The following is a 22,058-nucleotide window of genomic DNA, read 5'->3' as shown; positions in this document are numbered from 1 at the left end:
TTTCTTAAAGCAGTATCTTTGTTTGTAAGTTTTCATGTTATCATAAAATAGAGCATTTGCTCCATTCCTTGTCAGCAGATGTGCCGTTTTGTCTTATTTGCAACTTAATCATACTAGCTGGTTTGCAGAACAATAAAAAGCATTAACATTTTGCATATATACTTTGAATAATCCAATTCACATGATGTGTTCAAAGACATTGATGATTTTAATAAATACAGTATCTCAGCATTTGAAATTTGAATCCCAATGAACATGGAACATTTGTTTTATATATTAAATGTGTAAGTAAAGCTTTGCTCTTCATTTCTTCATAAAAAATTTTAATTTAATGATAAATATTTTATAAACAAAAGACTACTTCATAATTAAAATATTTTACCAGTGATAAGTAAACACCAAGATCAATGTTCATAATACCATGTTTATTCCACATATAAATGGTTTTGAATTTATTCATCTATTTTATCACTCTTTATCTCCATATGGAACTAATTGTTTTGTTATTCTGCACTAGAAGTTATTTGGGACATCAATATTTTTGCTTAAAAAATTTAGTATACAAATATTATTTTGCTACAAAATGATTTAAAGATCAGTACAACACAACTTCATTAGAAATGGTGAATTTGGCAGGAAATGAGTAATGCCTACCCAATATCCATTCATTTTAGAAACACATTTTCACTGGGTTTATTACCAGATTCATCTTAGCTTTATGACATTCTGTTGAAAGCTACAAAGCTAAGTTATCATAACTACTGTAAAATGTCTGAGGTTTCCATTCCTGATTTTTAGTAGCTTATATAACTGAACCCTCTTCTGGTGTAGATAACAAATCCGGGCCAGTCCTGTAAAACTTCACAATGGCTGCTGTATTGAAAAAAAACACTTCTTGATCTTATCATTGAATCTTATCAACATTTGCAAAGACTAATTCTTTTTGGTACTACAAGTCCTACCCCTTCTTTGCATATTATCTATACAATAATGCATACACTTCATTGATGTGAAAGCCATACTCTTATTATGGGTATACATATCTACTCTCCTTCCTAAAACTAGGATTATGCACTCTCATCTGGTACAACTGAATCTTCCCTTCAGGTTTAGTACATAAACTCAAAGTCTATAATTACATGTTATATGAATGTGTTGTGGCTACCTGTAGCAAAGAATCGATTTTTGATCATCTCAGGCTCTTAGTGTAACAATGATATTTTGAAGTGTGGGAAATGCTTAATATTTCATTGCTGCAAAACATCAGCAATCAGAATCAAACCATTTCAAATTAAATATATTGCGGTAGTAAATCTTGGTAAATTATCAATCTATGCGATGGATTCTTATTCAAAACCGTACACGTAAAAGACTTGGTTTAATAGGTCTGTTCATGTTAGCAAGTTATTACATGGTCTACTGCTGCAAAATTTCACTGATATCAGTAATGCTGCAGTGACCTTTGCATTATGGTTGAACACTCTGTCAAGCTGAACTGAATAGGGAAAAGCAAAGTAGAAGATTATCATTGCATATTGCAAATTAATATAATAGTATCAACAGCAAAAGCATATTTGCAGAGAGTCAAAGAATTATACCATGAATAGCTATAAACAATTAACAATCTGTGAATTATCATATATTAAAGTATAGCAAACTTGCAGATATGTGAAGAATGGAAGCAATTAATATTATTAATTTTACATCTTTAGTTCCTTGCTACTATTCTCAACATTGGTTTATCAGAGTATGCCAAAGTATAATGTACCAGAATGATGTAGTGATAATTTGATGAGCAATGTTTTTCATATTTCATTCACGTTTTTAAGTTTCAATTTCCTTGATCAGCAGTGAGGTAAAACAAGAGTATCATTTTCTGCAGATGATGTCATTGATTTTCCAATTTCAACCAACAAGTCTGAGAACAATCTGAGGTGCCATTTCAGTTAAGGAACCGTTCACTGTTGCCCTCTAGTGTTCAGAGGTGATGAAGCCCTTTGTGTTGTGAATATTAATTACAATGGGGTAAACTATAATAATACAAAAGATTCTGAATTGTTATCTGGACAAAGTACTGTAACAAACTATAGCAGAAAAGAGGGTGCCTGATTGTTCTAAAAGGAGGAGCAACACAGAAAAAAGAGAAACAGTTCAGACTGTTATGACAAAAAATGACTTAGCAGCAAGAGGAAGAAAACTTAACATCAATAAAAATAATGATAAGCCAACTTGAATAGTCAATGCAATGAAGCAATATAATTAATAAATGTGGTTTAATAATTTTAGATAGACACATACTGGCTGGATTAAAAAAACTTGTTATCTGGCCTATCACTTTCTTTCACTGTGGCAAAATACAAAAAGCAAACCCTTACTGAAGATCATAAAGCAAATTTTTAAAATTCCTTCTGACAATATGTTCCAAGATATTGTTCAGCATTTTAGTCTAACTTGAAATTTAGTGAAATTTCAGGGTGAATGGTATAAAATAATTTAGCACAGAAATAATGCAAAGAAGCATATTCTGAAATAAGTATGTGTTGAATTTGGTCACACACTACTGATGACATAACCTGTATGAACATTCTTCCAGTAATGAAGAGCATGGTCCCAATAAACACTGATATAAAAGCAATGTTACAATGGTTTATATGGTCTATGTTGGCCGTGGATCACAATGAAGCCAGGATCTTGAGTTGGTGTCAAGTTCAAAGATCTATTGGTTATTTGGCATTAAAAATACATATCACTTAAGTAATTCTAAAGATATAAAGAATCTAAGCCTCTGCTTGTGATCTTAGAACTTGAATTTTAAACTCTGTGTCTGCCTACATGTCTTTTGCAGCTCCACAACAGATACAATAGTCTTTAAATTGTTTCAATTTAGCTATAAAAGCCAATTTTCAAAGCTTCATCATATAAAGTACATCTTGATACATGTGGAATCTTAAAGCTACAGACATCAAAAGTTTTGATGAAATGTCAATGTTAAAAAATATATAGGGTAGGTTTACTGCATTCTGGAACTTAATGAATTAAATTGTGTTCCAAGGTAATAATATTTATGGGAACTTTATCAAAACTTGACAGAATAGTTCTGATATTGATAAATGCTTGAAAAATTTAAATATTGTTAGAATTAAACTACATTATAAATCAGTACATTTTTAAGTTCCATATAGCAGTGATAATGAATAATTGGTTATGGCATTAAATACTACAAATATTATCATGTATTAGGTTAATACTACATTAACCATCATGATGACTAGATTTCTGCACATTCGAGCAGCTGCCTTATATTACTGAAGTGAGAAAATAACCTATTAATCAAAGTTGGCAACTCTCAGGTTCTACATTCTGAAAAATTGTACTGGGAATGATTTAAATTCAGATGTGAATTTTAAATTATAAACACCAATCAAATTCACACACTTCACATAAGAAATAAAAATAACTATGAGTAAACAGCTCAATTTAGTTCATTTTTATATGGTGTTGTTTATGGTATTAGAAATTTAATGAATAGAATTCTGAAAGATGAAATTCAAGCATTCCAATAGTGCATGGTCTCTCAATCTATATATCATAACTGGGACAAAATATATACTTGAATTGCACAAATCATATCAGATTTCAATTTTTGTTCATGATTGTATTCCAGTAATATCACAGATGAGATGAATAATATCACTAGCATTGGGAGAAAACAGGCTTCTGGTAATAAATGTTATGATCTTGCACTTTGATCAAAAATGGAAATGGTCTGTGTTTTACATGTCAAGCAAAAAGCTGTAGACAAATCAGATAACATAGAAAACTGTAATTATAATTGATAAATCATTGTCATCTTAAATATAAAAAGTGTTTGTATACAATTTACAAACAACATCCAAAGAAATCTTCAGAATAACGATCATAGCTTGTTAACTTCACTCACAAATTAATATCAACATCATCAACAAAGAAAAAATTATGGCACAAAACATATACATAGATGCAATTCTGATAAAAGGCATTTTAAATTTAATGCAATTAACCAAAGAGAAACAGGGATCTGTGAGGAGGCAGCATATTTAAATATTTGAGAGAAAAAGTGCAAGGTATACAAAAAGTATTATTACAAGGACACATTGTCCAGGGTGGAGTTTTAGGTGTTTAATAAGATTAGATTCGAAACAGGGAGTGGAATAATGGGATTAACATGAGTGAATCAGCAATTGATTTTTATATATGTGGTTGAGCTTGGGTGGAAGAAAGGAGAAATGGAAAAGACTGGTGTCAACAGAAGCCACTGAATGGAGGGGATGTTGGGCAGTGTCTTAACTTTGTGGGAATACAGAAGCTCCTCATACTTGTTATTGAAGACACGTTTGGTCAGAAGATGGGAGCAGTGCTGAAGGAAACTGGAGAAAATAAGTCATATGTATTTTTGCTCAGCACGTTAAGTAGATGTGTTTCTTGTTGTTATCAAATATACCTAATGATGGATAAATTGCACACCAAATGCCTTTGCCTATATCTAAAGCAAATAAAGACTGTGACTATGCAAGGGGAAATGTTCTTTTTATGAAAACAAAATCTAATCAGATGGATGGAAAACTTACTAAGCAAGAAAGACATATACAGTTCACTGCAGTTAATTGGGGCAGCTGCTTATTTGGGACATCTCTTAAAGGACAAAACCTAATTGAGAAAATAACCAGGATTCCCTTCATTTATTTGGGGCACTATGCTGCTTAATTGGGACAGGAGACTGTTTCCAAACAGTTTCTAACTAGTCATGTGCACTTGTGTGGCTGTTAGACATTGCATAGTGTTTAGAGTGAACAGTTTTGAAGTAGCATCAGTTGGGTGAGCTTGTATTCAAAAAGCAGTGATTTTGTCACTGATAGGTGGTGAGAAATAAGCATTAAAACAATTCAAGAGTGCTTTGCTTACTGAGGTTTCAAGCATTTAGGCTTGGAGATGGCAAAAACAACCAGGAGTGAAAATGAAACAATTTCACTGCTTCAACAAATTAGAAATTACAACAAATTTGAGGGTATCGACAATCATCTAGAATATTACAATGAAAATGAATATTTGTATAAACACACAGTCCATTATCTTCACTAGGTGTCTGTGCTGATTTTGCTCATTTACAGTCAATCAATCAAAAGATTGCACACTAGTGCACAATGGATGAATTCCCCCATTGATAATTATGAGGAACTAAAATACAATTTTATAGGACTCTAGTATTGATCATGTTCTAACTTGTTCTGTACTTCATTTAAATACATAAATTGTTACTCAATTAAATGGTGTTTTGTCTCTTTTATACCTTTTTAACTCTTTCATTGAAACTTTAGGTAACTGGGGTAGCTGCTTAGTTAGCTAAATGAATTAGCCAAGTTTCATGGAAAGTGTTTTGGCTAATTGGGATTGTTGCTTAATTGGGAGGGGCGGGATGCAGATATGTCTCTACCAAAGGAGGTGTAAGGCACTCCTTTCCTCCACTAGCCTGCAGGTTATCCTTGGGAATGGTGTAGCCCACCTCCCCCATCAAGTCATGTGAATCCATGGGAGCAGATGGTGGATGGTTGTATGAGCAGTGGTGCAGATCACAAATCCTGGTTATGCGACCACTGATGCCAGGCAAACTCTGAAGAGTATTGTTAATGGCATGGGTCACCTGTCTTGTAAATACACTAGCCAGAAGAAAGGAAGGCCAAACTATTTCTCTGGAAAATGGTGCCAAGAACAGTCATGGTCATGAGATATGGCACATAATGATAAAGATGCTTAATTAGGCCAAAATATACCAGTCCAGATATGTCCCAATTTACTGGTATCCTTTCTAAATTACATTTTCATTCTAATCCATACAGGAACCAATAAGGGTATCTTCATAAGAGAAGCTCTTTGATTTGATTTTCTTTGAAAGCTCACTTTCAAATCAGTGGTGGTGAATTGGGCAGTTTGGTCAACCGAACTTACTGTTCCCCACCCCCCAGAATTGAAATTTGAATATATAAACTTGGCCTAATCAAGACTCATTAAACCACCTGAGAGTTATGAGGATCTGATAGGCATAAAGTATTGAACTGGTGCCAACCATGCAATCAAATTGGGCACACCACAGCTTCCACTAGTACAATCAACTGGAAAACTGTGTCAACTATCACTTCACCACAAATTCCACTTTTCATCTTTTGTCAAACCAAGTAGGACAAGGATAGGCCAATTTAACCAGAACATTATTATCTGAGACTTGGTTACCTTCCACTTGCTGAATGAGTGAAACGGTGTTGAAAATAATTGTCTAGTGGGCTTTCTAAATAATTGTAAGAGTGTAGTAGATAATAGAAAATTGTCCAAAGTACCATACGTACAGTACTGTGCAAAAGTCTTAGGCACATATAGATAAATAGCTAGGGTGCCTAAGACTTTTGCAGAATACAGTAGTAATTTCATGTACTGCACTGTACCTCTGCTCCGAAAAACCATGACATATATCAGCAATGATAAACCTGATTCTGATATGGGTCTCCATTGTTGACTGAGAGTGGGAGGAGGCAGAGAGTGGAAAATCACAGTTGGAAAAGTGGGTAGGAAGAGGGAAGCACCAGAGAGCCACTCTGTAATGTTCAATAAACTAATTGTTTGGAAACAAATGACCTTGTTTGGCCTCTAGAACCGGGTGTTTCTGCACACAGGCCACCCCACCCGACCTTGGCACTTTTTCTCTGCCACCAATCCCACACCCCTCCAGTGTCATTCCACCCTCAACATTCCCAACATCCTTTGCTCCTGCCAGATTTACAAACTCGCTCTCTGCTCCATGTTGACAAATACAATACTGTGCAAAAGTTTTAGGTACCCTAGCTATAAATATGTGCTGAAGATTTTGGTTCAGTACTGTACGTTCACTATAAGTTAAACCTCATGTTCAGAATAGAAAACTTATGACAATAAGATAGCTGCATTCATAAATTCTGAGATACCGTACACAGATATTTTCCAATATAATTATTTTCCTGTTAATCAAATCACTAAAAAGGAAAATATCACCAATCATGTTAACCTCTAAAACTGTGTGACAAGTTAATTAAAACAGATGCTAATAATTTTTTAAAAATCGAAGGTCATTGATAGAAAATGCTAACTCTGTTCCTATCTTCACAGCTGCTGTTTGTCCTGCTGAATATTTCTAGCAGGCTTAACGCTGAGCAATATAATGTCCCACAGCGCCTAAAAGGTATTAAAAAACTAAAATCTGTAATTTAAACATGAGTAAGGGAAAAAGGTTCCCAACAGACCAGCTATTCCCATTGAGATCAATAGGGTGTGGACTGACTGCTTTGGTGTCATTAGTAAACTCAGAATTTACATTTTGAAAACATATTAATGGAAGCCCTAGATTGCATCCATTTTAGCAGGTGAATCCCAGCAGTTGAGAACTAGAAGCACTTAACAGCAAAATCCAGGTACTTTCTACGTGCTTTCATTGCACCTTGCAAATTAATTGCCATGATGCAGTTTAGGGAAAAAGATTCTTCTTTAAAAAATACCAGGTTGCTCAAAAACATTATGAAGCAAATATGGCTGAGACCATTTTAGGATAATATGATATTTATGCTATTACATATAGTGCTAGAAATCTAAAGCACCTTTTTGCACAAGGCTCTTAATCTTACTATTTAAACATGATGAACAAGTTTCAGAATTTGTGGCAAAATCAATTTCCCTTTGAAATAATCGGGAAGAAATGAATTCCAGATCTGAGCTGCAGTGTGTGAACCAATTTCTTTCTGGCATCCTTCCCAAGTCACAATACATTGACATTAATGCACAGCAGAAATCAATGGAAAGTAACAAATATTTACTCTGCAGTCGGAAATTGTTCATCCCGCTGCTTTGAGTAAAGAGCATCTAGTGGTAGTATCATGCACAGCAGCTCAGCAACTATGTCAAAGTAAAAACTGTGAGACAGAATTTACCCCACAGTGTAATTATGCAAATTTTACAAGAAGCTCAGGCAGATATTTAATACTGATATTGTTGATAAAGCAATCAAATAGAATAAGACCATCACAGATTTTATATTTCCAAAATTAAGCTGTAGATTACTGTGAATTTCAATTGTTGGCAATCAACAGATCTGAGTACTCTGTAAACATGATGGAAGCTTTACAAGAAATGGGATGTGCAGTCTCTGCACTTCCCTTTTACACATTGAAACTAATGACTATGCAATAACATTTATTAAATCATAAGACTTTAAACTTACTTGCTTGAAATTTCAAAAAAAATTCTCCTTGTATAATATCAACTTGTCTAGTTATAAAAATTATTACTGTATCTTAAATAACAGTAAAGTTACTTTAGGAAGAAGAACTACTCATGCTCCCTTAGCATGTTACATAACTAAAATATAATATGCTTCTTTTATGTCAAGTAAAGACCTAATAAATTACAATGTTCAGCACTTCAAACATAGAGATCAGAAAAGAAAGTCATTATTTTAAATTGCTTGACAAGTCTTCAAATCCCCAGCAGAATTTTCTTTTAAATGTTCATCCTTTATGTCTTTTCGCCTGATGTCAGACCTACATGCAGTCCAGGAACTCAAAATCATGTTAATAATAATTTTACAAATTTATTTTTGAAGTAAAACATGAGACGCATTGTAAAACTTTCAGAAATGGTAATGGGAATTATTGAATGAAGACAATTTTAGCAAATTATCTGTTGCCTGGTCAGTTGCATCATTTGAATTATTTTCTGGAAATGAGAAATATTTGTGAATAGTTATTGAACTCTGAAATAAGATCTTGCCATGGCCATTCAGAAAAGTGTCTCACCATTAGGATTATTGCTAATATGCAATACTATTGGTGTCAATAATAGAATGACTGCATTGATGTTACGGTACTGGGCCGGTAATTCAGAGGTGTTAACTAATAATACAGAGATGTAGGGACATATCCTGGTGCTGGGGCTAGAAATTCAGTGTCTTAATTTGAAGAAATCACCCCTCCATTTAACTCCAGACCCAGATCAAGTTGGCTGACTCTTAATTGACCTCTAAAATGATCTAACAAAACATAAGAGTTCAAATGAAATTAGAGAAGGATAACCCATTTTGACTTTGCTTTGGCCCATCATGTTCATGCCAACTATCAATCATGAATGACAAAAAAACCTGAACCCTTTATTCTTTTTTGGGAAAAGTTACTCAGGCTTGGCTATTTTGTCCTGAATTCTCAACTGCAGTACATTACTAAAAGGAAGTTTCTCAAGGGAAGTTTCTTCGGCTTAAACAATAGCTTCACCAATGACCCTCCTTCTGAAAGTCAGATTTGGGAATGTTCATTAATAACTCCATACTATTGATTTCAATTTTCTCAGACATAGGGCCAGGACAGGATTATGTGATACATTGATAGGTGGCAATATTTGTGTCACATGAGGACTAGGCAAGGATCCTTTTGAGTATGAAAGGATCAAACCAAAGGATGAGTAACTTTGATACTCAATGTCATTATTATTACTAATTATTCCAACATCAGTGTCCCAGGTGTCACTACTGATCAAAAAGTTAACTGGAATAAATATACACATAAATACTATGTATACAGGAGGATCAAAAATTGAGTATTCTGAACTGAAATGCTTACCTGACTCACCCAAATCTTTCCACCATTTATAAGATAATAATCAGCCAAATGGTCAACATGCTTGATGGTTGGCACAGATTTGGTGGGCTAAAGGACTTCTTTACAAAAAGTATGATTTTAAGACTATTTAGGATAAGGCAACCTAGAATCACTCATTGGATGCATTTATACATCCACCCTACTACATTATGACTGTATAGCATCATCTGCAGTAAATCATGATGGTTTTTCAAAACCTTTTGTATATCTCAACTTATTACATTCAAAAGAACAATAACAGAAGCATACAGAAACATTTGCATCTCCCAAATTGGAAATAAACCTCTTGCCTTCTTTGCCATTGAGTAAAAATCTCAACCTAATGGGACATCAATAGTTCAAAAAACTGGCTCACTACAACATTTCAAAGAGCAATTAAGATGAGCAATATATTGTGACCTTTTTAGTGACACACTATTCCATGAATCAGTTGTCAATGGTGCATAGCTAATTTACTGAGGATCAAAATTGTATTTAGAATATTTCTTGATCGCAAAAACTTCAGAGCCTCAAAAGATGGCACATTTAGTCAGCTAGTCATTCGGAAAGATTGTGTAGGTTTTCTGCTACTCAGCAACCTTAACCACAAAGAAGTATATGCAATAGGAAAGGTTTGTATTCAAATAGCCATTATATAAAAATTTTTAAAAGCTGAAATCAAAATAGTCCAAGTTGGACTCATACATTTTAAGTACAGTTGAGCTTTTTTTTTCAACTTAGTTTGAAGTTTTACCATTCTTATGGAAAAACAATACTTCAAAAATTAAGGACAGATAAACTATCCTTAAATGAACAAAGAAACCTGGTTTTGTACAGTTAAGTGTATATTTCAGTTATTATCGTATTGTTACCCAAGTGATCAAATGGCCTTGGATCAATTCTGGAATATAAGAACATAGAATGATCTGGTACTTCTGTTTGATCATAGTACATCATCTTAACATTTATAACTTGGAAAAGTTATACACGGACAATAGTTAAAAATGCACCATCAACATTACAATGCAATATAATATCTGTAAAACACAATTGCATAATTGATATTTTTGTTGCATATTTTACCTAGCATTATCATCCTTAGAGATTTCAAACAAAGTGTTATCAATCAAAGTTTGGTACGTGTGACTTTTAAGGCTTGGTCAGATACTGTACCATTTGAAAAGTGGAAAGAAAGATAGCAAGGCTGCATGGCATGATCTGCCTGAATGGTATACAAATAAGTTTTCCACTGTAACTCAGTGTAGCTATCAATAATAAAGTAATATCAAAAAGGAAATTCTAGTGCTTATGTCCTTTGCTGAGTTATCAAGCATCAAAGTACTGCATCTGAGTTCCTTTGTTCCTATGCGACGGTTGTTCACAGGAAGTAGTGTCCTCTACCCTTAGCCCTATGGATCAGTAAGTACAGCTTCCCAGACATGAAGCAATTTCTGAAGCAAGAGATTTTCAGTGCTTATATTACCCACTTTCATTTCAATTACAATCACAGATGCAACAACTCCTCCAAGTATACACGCCTGGTGCATTCATTATTAAATAATCTGTACAGCACACACAAAATGCTGGTGGAACGCAGCAGGCCAGGCAGCATGTATAAGGAGAAGCACTGTCGACGTTTCGGGCCGAGACCCTTCGTCAGGATAATCTGTGTTGGTTCTTCTATGAAAGGTAGTTGGAAGTTATATTGAAGTATTCTTATGTTTAGAAATGAATTTGCTTAAAATGAAACATCTTGTTACTCTTAACCTTTCAGCACTTAATTTGCCACTTGGAATTGCAAATGATACATGTTAATTTCTGTAGCATCCATGCAAATCTATTTTGGCAGCCGGGTTGTTTTCCGGTGTGGTTTGTAAGTTGTAGCAATGAAATAATTCAAGAGAATAGTAATGTCAAGCCGCATCTGTAGAGGAAAAGAATCTGAAATGCTGACTCTTCCATTACTTCTTCATATGCTACTAGACCCACTGACTTCCTGCAAGTTTGTTTTATTGTATCTGCAGTCTCTTGTGTCTCTAGTGATGTAACTTATGTCGTGACTCAAACTACATTTTTGTAAACCTCAGCAGAATGCAAGAAAATCTGTCAGTATGTTTTTATCATCAATAGCACAGATGGTGTAAAGTTGTGGTCTTAATGATTTATCAACTTATTAATTCATTTTATTTCCTCCCTGGTGTAATTCTCAAGATCGTGCATATATCTTTGCTGATCCAAGAACTGCGGTCTAGTTCCCAGCATCAGCATCATCACCGATCTCTGAATGACCTGGAGAGAAGTTAATGTTCTCCCCAATCAGAGGACAAGTACTTCCCCTGTATATATTCCACCTCATCAACATTTCTGGAAAGAGGAACTCACGGCAGAAGGAACTACTGGCACATATCTAAGCCCAATTGTTTGTGAAGCAACTTAATAAGAATATATTGTACCACATTCCTAATTCCTAATGCTACAGAGCACTTCATATAAACTGCTGATGCAGAATGAATTTCTTAGTATTCTTCAAGAGCTGCTAACAACTTTTGAAAGAAGACACATGGAATGTCAAAAAAACCTCTTCAAGCATCATGGATAGAGCTAATATTGTGGGAATCGCAGAACAGTACAAATAATTGAGCAACAGTTGATGGACCAAGCTTCAACCCCAGAGCACAGAATGGTAATTGTAAGTAAGATGATAAAATTTAGGAGAAATATCATTCATATCAATTACATTCCTTAACTAAATCTATCTCAAAGAATATCTATTTCTAATATGTAAAGATTAGTCAAGTGTTTTATCATAATAATATTCTGGTATGTTAATTTATAGTTATGACAATAATCTACACCAACAGAATCTAATCATTTCAAAGCTATTATTACCATGATATTTGTGGGAGTTTGCTGTACACAGTATTACTACTGTAATTTAAATACCTTGTGTATATAAATATATCTTTCTTGCATAATGCAGAATGTTTTCTTCTATAGTTCCTCTTTTGTAACTTCTCTATTTCTGCATTGCCTTTCTGAACTCAAATAAGGATTTTCCTCAGAAGGAAAAGGGAAATGCCAAATGGCAAGTTACACATCAATGTTTAATAACTGGCTTAAATATGTCACTGTCATACACTTGAAAGCTTGTTATCTTCCTGTGTATTCTTTTGACATTTTGAAGAAAGTATTTATAGAACTAACAATAATCATCAGAGATTTGATGAAGGATTTAGCAGGAAATAATGATATATTCTGTATACAGATGCTGACTATGTGTTTCTTACATTTCTACTTTCTATTTTAGATCTGCACTTTCCCAGTATTTAGTGCAGAGAAACCAAATGCAGCATGGGTGATTGCATTGTGGAACACTCGTGTTTAGTCCATAGGGGTAATCCTGAGATTTCTGTTGCATGCCACTTTAATTCCCAATCTCCACCCCTCCCCCCATTAAAAGATGTCTGACACTGCTGTTGTGAGGATCCTTACCTTTCATCTAGGCACTTTGCAACAGTTTTGACTAAATATTCCAGCTTTTGGTAAACTGCTCTAAACTGTTCTTTGATCAATTCCCATCATACTAATGTCCTTTTCTCACTCCACTTCATTAAAGTAGTCAGTCTCCATGCTCATTATCATCTCTTTTGTTTTAGCCTATCTTATACTTCACGTCGTATTGTAAACCTATGAGTCATTCTCTAGTTCTCAGGAAGGATCACTGACCCACAACATTGACTGGTTTCTCTTTCCACGAATGCTGCTTGACTTGCTGAGTTTCTTCCAGCATTTCCCGTGGTTGCTTTAGATTTTAACATCTGCAGTTTTATTTGCTTTCCACGTAGATTTAACATACATGTGTAATTCTTACTTGGTGAACATTTTGAGGTTCATGATGTAAAGGTCTGATTATTCCTATGGAATTGCAACACGTTTTATAATTTTTTAAAAACCACCTACAAGAACTGCTAGATAATAAAACAAAAGGTCATAAGGGGAGCAGCACTTAGCACAGTAGATTTTTGGCAAGGATGTTGGGCAAAGCACACCTACCGCTTTGTAAAGTCTGTTTGCCTCCTGACAGCACTCCACTAGGCAGCATACCGGTTGGAGTCAGACCTTTCAAAGTTAAAACACTCTCACTCTCCTCTCTGGGAAAAAAAAAGCAAATAAAGTGTGATTTTTTTTAAAGTCATAGATCTCCCTAAATTTAAGCTCAGGTTATGTGAGCAAAGTGAGAAAATGTTCCTTGCATACAGCGGTGAGGTTATTTATCACAAAGTCAAAATCCATCCACTAGCTGAATGTTAAGTGTGTTATTGGTAATGATTAGCAGATGATATTCTTTCTGAAAAGAAGGAGAACGTTCATTTCAGTTCAAAAATACCTCATCAGAATGGGAGAAGCATGCTTTAACTTGCAGAGAGAACTAGGGAAAACAAAGGAGGTATTATGACAGTGTGGAGACGATGGCTGTCTTCCATCAGCAACCCGGAACTGTAAGGGGCAGAATGCAGCAGCTGTTGGAAATCTGAAACAGAGGAAAATGCTGGAAATATCCAGCAGATCAGGTAACAGAATTAATCTTACAGGCAAATGACAGAACTTCAAACCTGACACAAACAGGAATGACATGACATCTTAAATTGTTGAATACAATACTGCAATATTTCTGGATTCCCAAGCACTGAAATATTTTTGGATAAAAAGTGAGGTGATGTTCTCAAATTTGCAATGGATTTCTTTGCAACAGTGTAAAAAGACAAAGACTGAGGGTACTTATGAGAGTAGGGATAGAGTCAGAGTCAAAGAGCATTATAGCACAAAAACCAGCTCTTTGGCACTTCTAATCTGTGCTGAACTGTTATTCTGCATAATCCCATCAACCCACACCTGGACCATAGCTCTCAATACCCTTCTCATCCACGTACATATTCAAACTTGTCTTAAATATTGAAATTTAACCCATTTCTACCACTTTCACTTAGCAGTTTATTCCATACTTGCAACATTCTTTAAGTGAAGAAGTCCCCCCTCAGGTTCCCTTAAATATGTCACCATTCAATCTTCAACCCATGACCTCTAGTTTTAGCTTCACCCAACCATGGTGGAAAAAGCTTGCTTGCATTTCCTCTATCTGCACCTGTCATAATTTTGTTTACCTCTATTAAATCTTTCCTCCTCCTACGCTGCAAATTTACTCAACCTTTCCTGTAACTGAGGTCCTCAAATCCCAGCAACAATCCTGAAAATTTCCTCTGTACACTTTCAATCTTATTGATATTTTTCCTGAGGGAAGGTGACCAAACCTGCACACAATACTCCAAATTTAGCCTCACCAAAGTTTTATACAACTTCAGCAAAACATCCCAACTCCTGTACTCAATAATTTGATTTATGAAGGGCAATGTACCAACTGCTCTCTTTATGACCTTATCTACCTATGATGCCACTTTCAAGAAATTATGGATCTGCATTCCCAGAAACCTCTGTTCTATTTCACTGCTGAGTACCCTAAAGTGCAACACCTCACACTTGGCTGCATTAAATTTCATATGCCATTTTTCAGCCTATTTTTCCAGCTGGTCCAGATCCTGTTGCAAGATTTGATAGACTTCCTAACTGTCCACTCTGCTCTTAAACTTGGTGTTGCCTGCAAATTTGCTGATCCAGTTTCCCAGATCGTTGATTCAGATGACAAACCACAAAGAATCCAGCAGGAGAATTAAAGGAACCTATCACTGGAAGCTAACACTGTCATGGTCTGGTCCATTGACTCCTCATTTCAGTTAACTTCCTTTTCCCTGTATTCCACTGGGTTCCTTGATTAGGGCACCTGTTTCTCATCCTAACTGGCAGCATAAGAACTCCGGCCTACGTCTACTCGCTGCTAGTTTGTCACCTCAGCAGTGTGGCTATGCTCGTTCTGGGCCGCTGTTCCTGGGTCGAGTTAAAGAGTCTGTCGTCCGCAGTTCCTGGGTCGAGTCGAGAGCCTGCCGTCCGCAGTTCCTGGGTCGAGTCGAGAGCCTGTCATCTGCAGTTCCTGGGTCGAGTCGAGAGCCTGCCGTCCGCAGTTCCTGGGTCAAGTCGAGAGTCTGCCGTCCGCAGTTCCTGGGTCGAGTCGAGAGCCTGCCGTCCGCAGTTCCTGGGTCGAGTCGAGAGTCTGTCGTCCGCAGTTCCTGGGTCGAGTCGAGAGTCTGTCGTCCGCAGTTCCTGGGTCGAGTTGAGAGTCTGTCATCTGCAGTTCCTGGGTCAAGTCGAGAGCCTGTCATCTGCAGTTCCTGGGTCGAGTCGAGAGTCTGCCATCCGCAGTTCCTGGGTCAAGTCGAGAGCCTGTCGTCCGCAGTTCCTGGGTCGAGTCGAGAGCCTGCCGTCCGCAGTTCCTGGGTCGAGTCGAGATCCTGCCATCCGCAGTTCCTGGGTCGAGTCGAGAGCCTGCCGTCCGCAGTTCCTGGGTCGAGTCGAGAGCCTGTCGTCTGCAGTTCCTGGGTCGAGTCGAGAGCCTGCCGTCAGCAGTTCCTGGGTCGAGTCGAGAGCCTGCCGTCCAGCTGAGTTTGCTGGCCGTTTGCCGCTTCATTTTCTACCCGGAGTCGAGATGCGAATGGACTGTGGTTATTGGTTTTTGTTGTCCTGTGTCTGGCTGAGTATTGCAGGCCATTTACCGCTGCTCCGAGCCACGATACGAATTGTTTGTCGTTATATGGTGTTGCCATCTTGGTGTCCAAGTTCGAGTCCTGGCTCTGTGTCCAAGTTCTGAGTTCCGGTTTGGTGTCCAAGTCAAGTCCAAGTCCAGGCTTGGTGTCCTAGTCAAGTTCAAGTCCAGGCCCCGAGTCCAAGTCCAGGCTCCGAGTCCTAGTCAACGTTCAAGTCCAAGTAAGAATCCCAACCCAGTCTCCGTGCCTGTGTCCTGCACTTGGGTTCTCCTCAGTCGCTCCATGCAATAAACACGGGTTTACAAACTGAGTAAAAGCAACCTTTCTGTAAACATATGATAGCATACTTCTAGCACCGTTCTGTATCTCATGGTTTCTACATGATCTTTATGGTTGTATTCTCAAAACTGCCTGGTAGCCAGATTTAAGGCAGATAATGTATCATCAGCTGGATGGCTTCCTTCTCCACCCATCCTAATAATTTAACTGAAGGTCCACTGACCTAAATGTTAACCTTTCTTTCTACACAGGTACCACCAATTGCTGAATATTTCTGGTTTGTTTTAAGATTTGTGTTTTTTTTTTCAATTCAAACACTTGCTTTTAACTTAGATCCAAATGAGGCACTTTTAAACTATAAAACTCAGATTCTGAAATATGGTCATGTTAGAGATAATGTTTTGCTAATCTGGGATTTGGTGACGTATTGGTTTCTAACAAAATCTGATGATATATTTTGACTGTGAACAGATCTCAAAAGAGCCCAGCTTTCATGTTATGATTTAAGTGTGAGAACAGATTAATGGAAAATGATTTTCAGTAAGAAAAATGATAACAAATCTTTTGTCCCTTTGAATGTTATGAGTGACAATAAGGAGAAGGTATAACGTATAAGGAGAAGGTGGGAGTGGAGGATGCTATCACGTATTTGCTGCACAAATCACTCTCTCACCTAGATGGGGTCAGTTGTGCTGTGAGGATTACATTCCTTGACTTCTCTAGTGCCTTTAACACCATCCAGCCCAAGATCTTAAAGCACAAACTAACGGAGATGGGAGTAGACTCTCACATGGTGGATTGGATAGTGGACTACTTGACAGATAGACCTCAGTATGTGCGGTTGGGAGACTGTAGGTCTGACACAGTGGTCAGCAGCACAGGAGCGCCACAGGGAACCGTACTCTCTCCGGTCCTGTTCACCCTGTACACATCTGACTTCCAATATAACTCGGAGTCCTGCCATGTGCAGAAGTTCGCTGATGACACGGCCATAGTGGGGTGTGTCAGGAATGGACAGGAGGAGGAGTATAGGAAACTGATACAGGACTTTGTGATATGGTGCAACTCAAACTACCTGCGTCTCAATGTCACCAAGACCAAGGAGATGGTGGTGGACTTTAGGAGATCTAGGCCTCATATGGAGCCAGTGATCATTAATGGAGAATGTGTGGAGCAGGTTAAGACCTACAAGTATCTGGGAGTACAGTTGGACGAGAAGCTAGACTGGACTGCCAACACAGATGCCTTGTGCAGGAAGGCACAGAGTCGACTGTACTTCCTTAGAAGGTTGGCGTCATTCAATGTCTGCAGTGAGATGCTGATGATGTTCTATAGGTCAGTTGTTGAGAGCGCCCTCTTCTTTGTGGTGGCGTGTTGGGGAGGAAGCATTAAGAAGAAGGACGCCTCACGTCTTAATAAGCTGATAAGGAAGGCGGGCTCTGTCGTGGGCAAAGTACTGGAGAGTTTAACATCGGTAGCTGAGCGAAGGGCGCTGAGTAGGCTACGGTCAATTATGGAAAACCCTGAACATCCTCTACATAGCACCATCCAGAGACAGAGAAGCAGTTTCAGCGACAGGTTACTGTCGATGCAATGCTCCTCAGACAGGATGAAGAGGTCAATACTCCCCAATGCCATTAGGCTTTACAATTCAACTGCCAGGACTTAAGAACTTTTCTTTTTTAAAGATATTATTAATGCTTTTTGAGTTAGTGATTTAGATGCATATCATATTATTACTGAGTTAAGTATTGTATGTAATGAGTTTTTGCTACAACAAGTGTATGGGACATTGGAAAAAATGTTGAATTTCCCCATGGGGATGAATAAAGTATCTATCTATCTATCTATCAATATGTACTAAGTTTGCAAAAAGTACTCAAAATCAGTAAAAATGCATTGCCTAGTGGTCTATGTAGTTCTGAGAATTCCATGTAGTTAGGAAGGATTCATGGAAAGACTGACTGTGATTGATATCTTAAGTTACACTTAGTCCAGTCATAATAGATCTTTATTGTGGTCAATGACATTTCAAACATTGAAAAGTTTTGAGGGATAAATAGTGTAAGTTTTTCTCATTGCTAAGCTGTTCAAAATTCAGAGGACGTGATACAACATTTCATGAGAAGAATGAGGGGAAAATTTGAAATCGTCACACAAAATTATCCAAAAAAAAGGATTTTAAAAAATCCATGTTTCTAAAATTAAGGAGAAGCGGATGTTTAGATATTAAACCAGTTAAGGGACAGAAAGAAAGGGCCATGTATAGATGTTTCTTGAATTGGAATAAGTTTTTGATACCCTTGAGACATCAATAACTTCTTCCAGTTCAAGAAACATCTGCAAGAGCAAGAGCAAATGCAAATACTGAGATATATTAATGATCACAAGATGTAAGTTCTATACAGGCAATGACAAGCTACAAGTGTAGTTCGCAAAACAAAATGAAAGCAGCGGACATCAAGCAGCCATAGGCTGTAGGAACAGGTGGACACATGGTGGATAAAATACAAAACGGAGATGTGTGAAGTGATCCACGTCACTGAGTCAATATGAACAAAGTGGGATAAGCTTCAAGTGATTGAAGGAAAGGCGATTTATTTCAAAATTAAAACGGCAGGCAAAATTAAAGGATGACTAAATAAGGCATATGGCATCCCTCTTTTTACAAACATGAGATAGAACAAAAGCAATGAATTCATATTAACTCTGATTCAGCCCAGCAAGAATGCTGTGTTCCAATTCTGGGCACCATTATTAAGAGTCATTAATGTCAAAAGCTGAAACACAAGTGGCAGATATAAGATATCAGAGGGGAATTAATTTTTTTTTAGCTGACCAAAGAAGCTGCGATAGTTCCTTTGGAAGCAAAAAAGATTTATGCAGATTTAAGATTTCTTTATAGTGATGAGGGATTTTTCAAAACAAATAAACAAAAACCATGTCTATTAGCAGAAGGTTCAGTACTGAAGGGATATGGATAAGAGGTAATTCTTAAGGAACCAGAGATGACGTGAGAAAAATTATTACACGGTGAGCCATTACAGTCTGGAATTTGCTTCCTGAAAGGCTAAAGCAAGCAGTTGAATTATAGTTTTCAGAAGTAAATTCAAAAGTTAATTATTTCCTTCAGTGTCCCAACAGAGCCTTCAGTAACTGGAGAAAAAGAATGTTCAAAAACTAAAACATCAAATCAAAAACTATGTTCATGGTGTACAGAACTGCAGTAATCTCCACCCTCTTACACGTGCTAGAAACATGGACAGCCTTCCTCAAGCTGGAGGGACATCACCAATTCTGTCTGTGCAAAATTCTGTGAATCCTTTGACAAGATAAATGAACCAACATCAGTATCCTCTCACAAGTCAACACTGTCAACACCAAAGCTCAGGTAATCCAGCTCTATCAGTAGCCATATAGTTCATTTGTTCATAACTAGATACCCAAAATAAACACACTACTCTAAACTCTGTTATGGCAAGTAAGAAAAATATTTCATAGACATTCTCAGACCCCTTGAAAAACATTCACCATTATCAGCAACTCACGGGCATATTTGGCTCATGAATATCTGAACTGGAGAAGGAGCATCTGGGAAAACATAGACTAGAGCACCCAGAAGCCGTTCACCAGCAAGGAAGGCATGCATATCATTGTAATGATCTGACCTCCTGCCCTGTCACCAGCACTCCCTGTGGCAGAGTGTGCCGATTCAGCCACCTCAAGACACTGAGAACTGGAGTGGAAGCATGTCATTCTCGGTGTTGACTACCATAAAGATGAAGAGCATGCTGAAGTTATTTTAAATTCTAATTTTTAAACATTTCTTTAGATGAACAATATAATTCATAATATAGTTATCAAAATTAAATTCAAGTTTTCAATTATTTTTCATAAATAGTATTTATCCCCATAGAAGCTTAATTATTTAATAAGTTTTTATTTTTGTGAATGAATTATTCAATCTTTTGATGAAGTTTTAAAAATTATATGCCTTGCATATTACAGAGAAGTGTTTCAGTTATGACATGCACTCTTCTTACCTGAGCACAGAAAACACTCTCGCCATTTTGCCAATCGCTCGAATTTTGTTCCTGATAACCTCTTTTCGAGCTGCAGCAGCATTTGCTTGGAAGGAAAGAGTCTAGTTTAGACAATATAAGCCTAACTCACATGACTCTATACTTCTATATAACAAAATATAAAACTAATGTGAAAATAAGCTTTAACCAAAGTCCCTAACTGTGAACAAAGGCTAAATGAAAATTAATACTTCTATGAAGTTAAACCACTAAAACCTATGAAGCAATTTGATCTCCCTCAGATCTTTTCTACTCTAGCATTATTTTAGTAACATGATCTTTATCTGTTGCCATTACCACTTCTCTGCTTATTGCAACCCCAGCTCTAACGTATTTTATCACAGAATCTATATTCAGCTACTTCCACAATTCTTCATTCTACTTTGATCCTTGCCCTAGACTTGAGCCTGCCTTTTATCAATGCTTCTAATAACTCATCTCACGCATGCAGTCCACCTCCAGCTCTTGGGCTTTATTTCGACTAAACTGCTAGCCATCATCTGCATTCAAAATACTAATTTCTAACTTTACCTAGTTCTTGAGAATGCTTACCAACACAAAATGTTAAATCCATTTCTCTCTCCGTAGGTGCTGTCTGACCTGAGAATATTTCCAGCATTTTCTGACTCTTCCTTTAAAACACAATTACATGCAGCCTCTTGACAGATCTTCTTCATTTAGGTTTTCAGTGCAGTCACTTTATTAAAGTCATAAATTACATACTCTGTGTCCAGGTCTCTCATATCTTTTTCAAACTCTCTGCACAATGTTTGACCAGATTATCCTCCTTCACTGTTCCTCTATTTTAGTCCCATTCAATGACATGACCTGAATTATTTTTTTAATCTCAATCAGGAACAATATGTTCCTTTCACCTTTGCCTTGTGTTTGGTCTCTTGTTTTCAGACCTCTAAGCCCTGTTCTGGTGTTCCCTACTTAGAACCTGACACATTCAATCCTTTAAGACACTCTTTAAAATACACCTGGTTCACCAGCTCTTCTTATAATCTCCCTTTAATTAAATGTCTTGCTATGTTTCAGGGCTATGTAATGTATTTTATTGCAAAGAGTTTTACAGATCGTGCTAAGTGTTTTCAGTAAAAGGTAATTTATATGATAGTGGTACTGTTTCTCCTTGACCATCCAACACTGGGTAACTTAACAAAAAGTTCCTACCATCAAATATCTCATCTCCATCTGTCATGAGTTCATCATCAGAGCAGATATTTAGAACGTTCACCAACATCTCTGTCACTGAAACAAGGATAGAATTGAATGTAAATTTAAGCATAATGTCATAAAGTCCTTTGAATTTCATACATCAAGTCCTGAGTTGCGTTTTTCTAGTGCTGAAGCTGGTA

General features: G+C 36.8%; 1 protein-coding gene across 3 annotated transcripts in view; it reads right to left on the bottom strand.

Annotated features, from left to right (window-relative positions):
• LOC140739349 (protein phosphatase 3 catalytic subunit alpha-like) overlaps nt 1-22,058 on the bottom strand; it is a 414,361-nt gene that overhangs the window by 4,596 nt on the left and 387,707 nt on the right. For all 3 annotated transcript variants that reach the window (XM_073067568.1, XM_073067567.1, XM_073067569.1), the window contains 3 exons: nt 21,874-21,951; nt 20,659-20,743; nt 13,737-13,834 (listed from right to left, as the gene is read on the bottom strand). In XM_073067568.1, the coding sequence (XP_072923669.1) occupies nt 13,737-13,834; nt 20,659-20,743; nt 21,874-21,951 (261 nt within the window). The remainder of the gene's footprint in view (nt 1-13,736; nt 13,835-20,658; nt 20,744-21,873; nt 21,952-22,058) is intronic.

This window comes from Hemitrygon akajei, chromosome 15, assembly GCF_048418815.1.
Source record: "Hemitrygon akajei chromosome 15, sHemAka1.3, whole genome shotgun sequence".
NCBI lineage: Eukaryota > Metazoa > Chordata > Chondrichthyes > Myliobatiformes > Dasyatidae > Hemitrygon > Hemitrygon akajei.
This window is presented reverse-complemented; position numbering and strand designations above follow the sequence as displayed.